Source organism: Diceros bicornis, unplaced genomic scaffold (assembly GCF_020826845.1).
Source record: "Diceros bicornis minor isolate mBicDic1 unplaced genomic scaffold, mDicBic1.mat.cur scaffold_78_ctg1, whole genome shotgun sequence".
In the NCBI taxonomy this organism is placed as follows: domain Eukaryota; kingdom Metazoa; phylum Chordata; class Mammalia; order Perissodactyla; family Rhinocerotidae; genus Diceros; species Diceros bicornis.
Window position 1 is genome coordinate 1950825 of NW_026691667.1, and position 8677 is coordinate 1959501.

An 8677-nucleotide genomic window follows, 5' to 3' on the forward strand; every position below is an offset into this window, starting at 1 on the left:
ATTGGTAAGGTTGTGTCTGTTGTGTCTGTGGTGTTTAAGATTGGTGATATTCCCCTGCTGGACCCACTTCTATACCTGCCCCTCTCCTGCCTCATCTTTCAAAACTCCCTACAGGAAATTTTCACATCCCTGTAACACAAATCCACATAACCACAGCGCAGACTGGAGAAAAGAACACAGATATCCCAGGGGCTATGTGCTCTATGCACTCAGGCACAACTGCCCCTTTGGGACAAGTCAGCAACAACACGACTGAGTGTGTAAACTAATGATTGTCTGAGACCATGGACCTCAGAAGCACATGGGCTCAGATGTCACCCTGGGCACCAAGGGACGGTGTGGGTCATTCAGTGGACAGGATTAAGGTCTATTGTCCTGGCAAACAAGAGCTCACCCCTGATCCATCAGGCACAGTCGGGGAGGAATGGCCACGATGTACTTTACAGAGAGGCTGGGGGCCTTCTAGCGAATTTCTGTGCAAAGAGAATCATACAAGGAAGTATGGTGATGCTGTAAATCCTAGTTCACAGAGAGCAGTGAGGTTTATGGAACAAAGTCTGATTGTACCTTTAAAAGCTGCATCGTGAATCTTTCCCTCTGGATATGAAACAAGCAGGAAAAGGACTTCCAAGTGCATGGGGCAGGATCCTAGAAGGATTCCAATCGAGGCGAAGGGTGAACAGGGAGCCCTAGAGGCGGCCTGAGGGGGATGTCCTGTCGGCCCTTAGTCCATCTGCACATGGTCTTCCTCTGGCCTTGTCCCTTCCACAGGCAAACTTTTCTCTTTCTACTCTTTTTTCCTCATTTAGTGTAGATGCAAATCCAGAGACTGATTAGAAAACGGCAAGTTCCAATATCTAATCAAAAGAAACCTCAACAAGAGAAGCAAAAACATTCCTTCTTCCTTGAAAGCTGTAGAAAGACAGCCACTATCCTAGGGAAGGACATGGTCCTGGTAAGTGCTATTTGAAAAACACCCACATTTCAGTGGTTGTTGCTCTGCCTGGAAAAGTCCCTCCAACCTCTACCTCCAAGGAGATCTGAGGGGCTGTGTCTGCTCCTGTCCCAGGTGAACCACACTGAAATGCACCTGTCTTCTGAGGAAGGGGACTTCAGGGTGTCATTCAGTAGCCAGGGAGGAGACTTGTCCTCCCCCCTCCCTTCTGCCACATACAATAAGCTGTAACCATACACGAGTTCTTAATTCAAGGAGGAAAGTGAGATTCTGTGTCTTGTTTACATGAGCATAAGCAGTGAAAGAACCGCACCACAACACCCAGGCTGTGACAGAAACAGGATATAACATAAGAGTCAAATCTACAATTTACTATTAAAGAAATAATATCGCTCCTCACCAATGGGATAACAGTTGCTGGGGTGCATATGTCAGGGAGTTGGAAGGGGTGGGGCCCTCCCTCTGGGGCTTTAGGGGAAACCAAGGAAAGTCTTAGGATGTCCTCCTTCACTCAGGTGGGAAGAGCTGGCCCGGTGCACCTCGAGGGCGCTAGTGTCCCCGCTGCTCAGGAGGAGCTGAACTTGTGGTCTCCAGTGTTATGGCTCCTTGCCAAGGGCACGGTGGCTGAAGAGAAGAAACAGACTATTTTGGGGTGCCTCCCTGAGATTCACGGCACACCTCCCTGCCCCTCTGCACTCTGATCCAAACCCTGTGCCGAGTTCTTAGTCCAGCAACAGCACCCCGTTTGTCCCTGATGCATGAGGCATCATTTAGCATCACCCATTTCAGAGGAGGCAACCGAGTCCCAGAGAGGAGAGGGGAGCAGCCTTTCACAGACCTGGTCAGCAGTGGAGCTGGGATCCAGGCCCATGCTTAGCCCGAATCTATACTGAGCCCCTGGATTCAGCCGCTGCTGGTCCCAACACTCACTAGGCCGGGAACTGGAGGATGGCCAGTTCTTTCTCTTGAAGAGCCGCATTTTGCTCGCCTTCTGGTGTATGACTCCAGCCAGCAGGAGAGGCAGTAGCTACAGGACAGAGCGGCCTGTGAGCTACCAGGAGCCGCACCTCAGGTGTCCCTCCCAGAGCCTGCCAGCAGCTGAGTCCCGGTGCTCCATGGGTCACCATGCATTGAGGTCTGAGGCTGATCAGGGAGCCAGGCCACACGCTCTGAAGCCGGATATCAGAGAGAGTCTGGCCTGCCCTCACCCAACTCCTGTGCCCTCACCTCTCATTGACACTGAGGGGCTCCATGGCCTGGAACCAGGCCCCAAATCGCTCTTTGGGCTCCAGGTCATACTTATTTGCAGCCTGCTGGAGCAGCTTGATCCTCCTGATGACTTTGCATTTCTGGGAGGAAGGACAGAGTGCAGACAGAGCTTGGGTGGGGAACCCTGCCAGGGACTTGTGGGGAGTGAGTATCCGGCCTGGGGTCTGTGCTCATTCGGGAACCCTCCTGCTTTCCCACTCAATTCAGGACTTGCCTGTCCTCACAGTTGGCTTGAATTAGTTCCTCATCCAGGAAGGTGTCCTTGATGCCAGCCCCTCCCATACCCGCCAACGTGATGGGATTCCCAGCTTTGTGGATCTAACTCATCCAATAAATGTAAGACCCCAGGGATGAGGACACGAAACATCTTGCCACGTGATGTCTGTGATTTCCCTTCCCCATCCTCCCCACAGCTGCTCACCTCACGCCATTTCTGGAGGTTCATCAGATTTCACTGGAAAGGAGACAGCGAATGTCCATCAGAAACAGCCCCCCAAGCCCATAACCAGCCTCTATCCCACCCCTTCTCAGGCTACAGGACTGTCAGTGCCCAGAAGAGGGCAGAACTTCCACAAACAGAACTTGACACCGGGCCAGGCTCTGCGCTCCAGAGCAGGAGGGACAGGGGAGCTGAAGCCAGAGACCTTGTAGCCCACTCATTTCTGATGACAGATGGGAAGACTGAGGCCTCAGGCAAGAAGGGACAGCTGGACTACAGATGTGCTTCCTGACTTGCAGGGGCTGATGGCACTCCCCCAGGCGCAGGGCCTGACGGGGAGGCTGAGTGCAGCTCAGACACAGCCTCCTGCAGCTCTGCAGGCAGGCTGCTCTGAGCTTCCCCAGGCTGGGGAGCCTCGTGGGGTACTTACGTGGAGCGTCCGTTCCTGCATCGCTAAGATGAGCCCGACTCCCCAGCTCCCAGGGTTGGCTGTGGGGCTCTCATGAGAGGAGCTTTGCCAGGTACTGAGAGCTCAGGGGCCAGTGCAGGGTTTTCTCATCCCAAACCTCAGGTTCCTGCTCCCTGGCCCACCTCCAGGTTCACTCACTACCAGATCATCCTCCATCCCAATGTTCAGCAGCTTCAGGTGATAGAGGTACATGCCCAGGAAGGGGATGACACCCTGTGAAATCAGGATGTGAGGGGTGATGAGTCCCACCTCTCAGGTGCCCCCATGGACCCTCCCCCAAATCACTTCACCCCATCCTCCTGCCCACCACAGACTCCCACAGAGAGCAGCCTAGCACCCTCAGCAGCCTCCCCTCATTTGCCCCCTCCAGGACCACCCAACGTCCCCCGTCAGCTACCAGGGGTGGCTTTTGGCAAACCCCAGGTTGTGTGGTCCCTGCCAATCCCCCCCCCAAATCAATCCTCGGCCCAGCCATTCCAGGACTCCTCCTGGTCACTTCCAGGGCAGGCATTTCAGGTTCTGGAGCTCTAGGAGCTGGGCTGGAGCAGGAGGGACCCCTCTCTTGGGGAGGCCTCCAGCCGTGAGGGAGGAAACCCCCTCCTTTGACGCCTGGACCCTTCCTCTCAGGCTCCCTCACCTGCTTCTGACTCTCCTGGGCTCCCTGGGGGTCCATCTGTAGGGTGACCCTCACAGAGGTCACATCCTGCGAGGTCAAGGACAGGCTCCGGAGGCCATGCTCCCTTCCCCGTGTCTCCCAGGCCCCTGATTTTGGACCCTGGACATCTGGTGTCTATGGCTGCTCCCATTCTAGAGTGCTCTGATTCTAGTCAATCCCAGCTCCAACACTTCCTCCTCTGTGCCCTCAGGCCTTCCCAGGCCCCTAAGCCTCTCTCCTCATCAGGAAACTGTGAGGAGGACTCCCCATGCCTCTCAGGGTCCCCTGAGGACCCAGTGTCATCTGACTGTCACCAGTACTCTCCCCTGGCCCCTCAAGGAGGAGGAGCACAAAGCTCCTGCACATTCCTACCCCCCTTGTACCTCATCACCCCCTGTGAGGTCTGCACCACAGATCATCTCCCTCCATTTCCCAGATGAGGAGGCCGAGGCCCACAGAAGGGCGGTGACTTGCTCAGGGACCCAGAGACGAGAGACCGCTCCCCCTCCCAGCCAGAGGTCCTGTCCCCCGGCCTTCATTCCTCCTCCAGACACACCTCTGACCATGGTCCTGTCCTCTGGACTCTCGGGGTGTGTCTAGGCCCTTAGTCAGGCTGAGGCATGGATGGGGAGGCAAAAGGTGTCTCAGGGGGCATATCCAAGTGGCTTCTGCCTGCCATAACACCCTGGGATTTTCTGACTCCAGGCTGGACCTGAGGCCATGCCAAACGCCTCAGTTCCCTAGGATCCCATCAGGATTGTCCCTGCACAGAACTCCTCCTTCATTCACTCAGGACGGGGACCCCCTTCTGCCACATCTGAGTGACAGTGTAGGGGGTTACCAGGGCACTGTGTAATGGTGACATTTGCATCTTTTTTTATTTGGAAACTTCTAATGTCCTGCCAGGAAGGTCCATTCAGAATCTGTAGGTTCCCCGATAATTCTCATTGCCATCTGGGGCGTATCCTTGTCAACAAGGCATCGGGGTAGACTCTCCCTGGGTTGTCAGTAATGACCACTATCGGGATAGAGTGCAGAGTCCAAAAGAGCACATAGTTCTGTCCCAGATCCACCATACGTTCCAAGGCTGGGCAGCCCGTGTGTGCACCTGGCCTGTGTGACCACACAGTGCCCGTCCCTGGGGCAGGCAGGGTGCTCTTCCCTGCGAGGTGCAGTGAAGACTGAACGAACAGCAGGGGCCTGGCTTCCTGAGGACAGACTGGGCTGCTTTAGGAAGAAAGAAACCCCACCCACTCTATCAATCGGCCAGCCTGGAGGAAGATGTGGGCCAGCTGATGGGCCCACATGGAAGCCAGAGACCTGCTCATTCTGCCAGCTCCTCACCTCCTGGAACAGTCCAACCAACACCACTCTATGCCATGACAAAGGCCTCCTACCCCAAACAGTCCCCACCTGCCCCTGCAGCTCACACCCCCGCTTCCTGCCAAGCTTGACAAGACACACCGTTATTTCTCAGGTAACCTTAAGTGAAAAACTTACCAAAGAACACCCTGCCTGGTCCCTCCTCCCCCTTCACCTTCCCTCCTTCCAGATCTCGAGCCTCCACTCACCTCCGTGAGCAGTTTCCTCCTCTCCCGCTGGTCCATTCTGCACAAGGTTTTAAATTTTTTGCAGTTCCTCCTGAGGAGGGAAAAAAGGAATGAAACACTGTGGGGTGGTTTAAAGGTAAATCCCTTTTGTTTGAAAATGCAGAATTATCCAGACAGCCTGGATGAGCGTTTTCAGTGTGTCCCCTGAGCCCAGAGGTCTCTGGGACTGGGGAAGGGTCTCTCCTGTTGTCACCTGGGGCCTTCATTCTCTTATCTACTGAACAAACCTGTTTTGAAGAGTCTTGATTTCAGGTGGACAGAGAGTTCTGTTGCTGCAGAGCAAACACTTGAAAATCTTCAATTTGGTTCAAGCCAGGGTCTGGCACTTCGGGAACTGATTCCTGAAGCAGAACCACTGGCCTAAGTTTCCAGAAAGACTCCATGCCTCCCAACCAGGTCAGACCCTGTCCCCAGGGTTCATTGTCTCCCAGGAGGTCCCAGCTTACTGAAGGGCAATGGCAGCCATGTGGGGGGGTGTCTGGTCCACACTGGTGGTGCTCTCATGGAGAGAGCCCTGCCCACCTGGACACCCATCTCCATGTCTTTTTTAAACGCTGAATGGAGGGGCTCTGCATTGCCCAGAGGATGGCATGGAGTGAAGAAAGGTTCCTCAGGTCGTGGCACTTCTGGGGAAGGGAAGAGAATGTGTTGTGAGGGGGAGCTGGAGCCCTGCTTCCTCTGGCTTCTGTCCCCTCATGGACGTCTCCTGTCCTGGATGAGACAGAGGCTCAGGAAACCCGGGAAGAGCACAGCTGGACCCTGATGAGGAAAACTCCCAGGGAGGAGGATTTTAGCTCAAGCCAAGGAAGGAGCCCAGGATGGGGTGAGCTTCCTACCACTGGGACCAGGAGTCAGGTCATGGAGGCCATGGCAGGAGGGGCCTAAGGATTGTGCGAAGGCTCAGACCACAGACTTCAATCCTGAGAACTGAGTAAGGAGAAGGAACTGTTCCCACGACTCCAGAGAGGGGTTCCCAGGGCCTCCCACATCTTACCTTGGCCACCCGGATGCAGAGCTCCACCACCCTGGCCCTGTCCTGAGCCGTCATGCTCGGGTCCCCGAGGCAGGTGGTGATGACACATTTGACCACTCTGCTAAAGTGGGTCATGGTGGCATGGATAGTGGGTGCAAGGTACTCATTGGCCCTGTTGTCCCACTGGGACCAGATGGAGTCCAGGAAGTCATGGGGCATCACTTTCTTGAAGAGCTCCTGCTGAGGACAGGGGGTGTCACCCAGCCCTGTCACAGCTCAGCTCAGCGTCTGCAGCCCCTAGTCCCAGGCCAGGTCAGTGATGAGAGCTGGAGCTCTGGAAGCTGAGAATGCGGCCTGAGGCTTGTGGGAGTCCCTGGGTGTTGCCTGTGTCCCCTGAGGATACCCAGCATAGGATGACCCAGGACCCGATACTGTGGCCCACGGAAGTGGCATTTGCTCACTGCCCAGTCTCACTTCGTTCAAGCACCAGAACTCAGCTCCTGCTTGACCATCTCTAGGGGCATCTTCCACCCATTCTGATCATCCTGGGGTCTGACTCCTCTTTCAGATGCCATTCCCCCAAGGGAGCAACAACCACGAGCTTTGTTTGTCTGCCATGTAGTCATGTACACATGAGGTGCCTAATAATTGCTGAGCCTGTTGAGGCATCCTGTGCAAATGAGTGAACTACTCGAGGACCATACAGCACTTCAGTGTGCTCCCCTCCCTCACCAAAGCACAGACTATGCCCAACTGCCTCTCTGCTCCACCTCATCCATCTGTACAGCCACTCTGCATGGCAGCTGCTCTCAGTGTCCATCTCTACTGTCCACATGAGGAGAGCAAAGGCTTGGGAGTTAAGAAGGCTGCTCAGGTTACATGAGGCTAAGCAGGGAAGCTGGGCCGAGATCATGGGATTCTGGATCAAGAAATGGCAGGTGTGGGGCAGCTTATGGCACAGGGAAGGCCAGCCCCACCTGCCCTGAGAGCCCCACTGCTCACCACATCCATCAGTGTCAACTGCTCTGCCACCAGCCAGGGAGAGAACGCCAAGAAGTCAGGCTTCTCCTCCCTTAGAAGGTTCTTGGTGGTCACGTCCCAGGGGCAGGTGGGTTCTGGGGCTGGATCTGGCTCTGCTGTTATCTCTCCAGTTGGAGGGAGGATTCTCCCTGGAGCCAGTGGTCCATCTGACTCCTGCTCAGGAGCTGCCACTGGGCCTGGAACTGATGTTGGTGGTGGCTCTGGCCCTGGAGGGACTGATGGAGGTGACACTGGCTCCAGCTCTGGCACAGGTGGTGGAACTAGAGCTGGAGCTGGATCTAGCCGTGGAGCTGGCCCTTGCTCTGGCTCTGGAGCTGGGGGGAGCTCTTGAGATGGTACTGCAGCAGGAGAAAGAAACAGTGTCACTCAAGTAGCTGACTTCCCCTGTGCCTGTCAAAGACAGGAAAGACCCCACTGCCTTGAAGGGAACAAAGCCTCTGAACACTCAGCAAATTTTCTTCCCAGACTGCAGTCACCTCACCTTTCAGCTCTGCCTCAATGGGCCGTGGATGCTCCAGCTGGACCTGGAGAAGGTAGGCGTGGCCCTGCAGCCCCAAGCCAGGCAAGCTGACATGCAGAGAGGCCAGCTTCACCCTGAAACAGGGATAGTGCAGTGGTTCCCAGAAATCCTGCCCTGGGTCCAGGCAGGTTCCCACCAGAGAAGAGATGGAACTGGGGGAGGCAAGTGGACAACAGAGTCAGAGGCCTGGCCTTTCCCTTCACACTTCTCCCCCAAGGCACCTGGCTTGGGACTGGGCGCCTATGCCTGCCCCTTTCCATCCAAGGGAGAGCCCCAGGGCAGCAGTGGTCCCTGTGACGCTATCCTGGCAGTGGCAGGCCTACTTATACAGCAGGTTGAACACAGATTCTGTCATGACTCTCTTCTAGCTGACACTCTTCTCCCAAAGGGCTGGGACACAGCCCAGCCCAGCCCTCCATGCACTTGAACAACTGGACTGAGTACTGAGGCAGATTTGTGAGCAGGTTGCTCACACATCTCCTATCTTGGGCCTGGAGGTTGATTTCAGAAGAGGTGGATGTGGGGAGGCAGATTTTGATGGGTCTGTGGCGGGAATGGGTCTCTTGGGGACAACTCAGCCAAGCCACCCCTCGGATTCCCAGGGGTCCTGACACCCATCCAAGCTCTTTGAGTCCTGTCCTCTTGGATTGGAAGCCACCAGACCTCGGCTTTCCCATGGAAATCAAAAGATGCGTGAGATGTGGGTTCTGACAGGCCCGCACCAGCCACAGTCCCCATCTCTCCAT

The 8677-nt window shown here is 55.5% G+C and overlaps 1 protein-coding gene across 1 annotated transcript; it reads right to left on the minus strand.

Annotated features, from left to right (window-relative positions):
* Nucleotides 1-5333: 5333 nt before the first annotated feature.
* LOC131403703 (ral-GDS-related protein-like) lies at nt 5334-7405 on the minus strand. Its single transcript, XM_058538069.1, has 3 exons — nt 7373-7405; nt 6392-6607; nt 5334-5428 (listed from the first exon to the last, which is right to left on the minus strand). Exons 1-3 carry the CDS (start codon nt 7379-7381, stop codon nt 5408-5410), a joined length of 246 nt encoding a protein of 81 aa, XP_058394052.1. The 5' UTR covers nt 7382-7405; the 3' UTR covers nt 5334-5407.
* Between the last annotated feature and the right edge of the window lie 1272 nt (nt 7406-8677).

Excerpts from the sequence above, each read along its gene's own strand:
- LOC131403703 (XM_058538069.1), bottom strand. Across the intron at positions 5,429-6,391 it reads TCTGCATCCGGGTGGCCAAG|GAGGAACTGCAAAAAATTTA; the intron begins GTAAGATGTGGG and ends TTCCCTCCTCAG.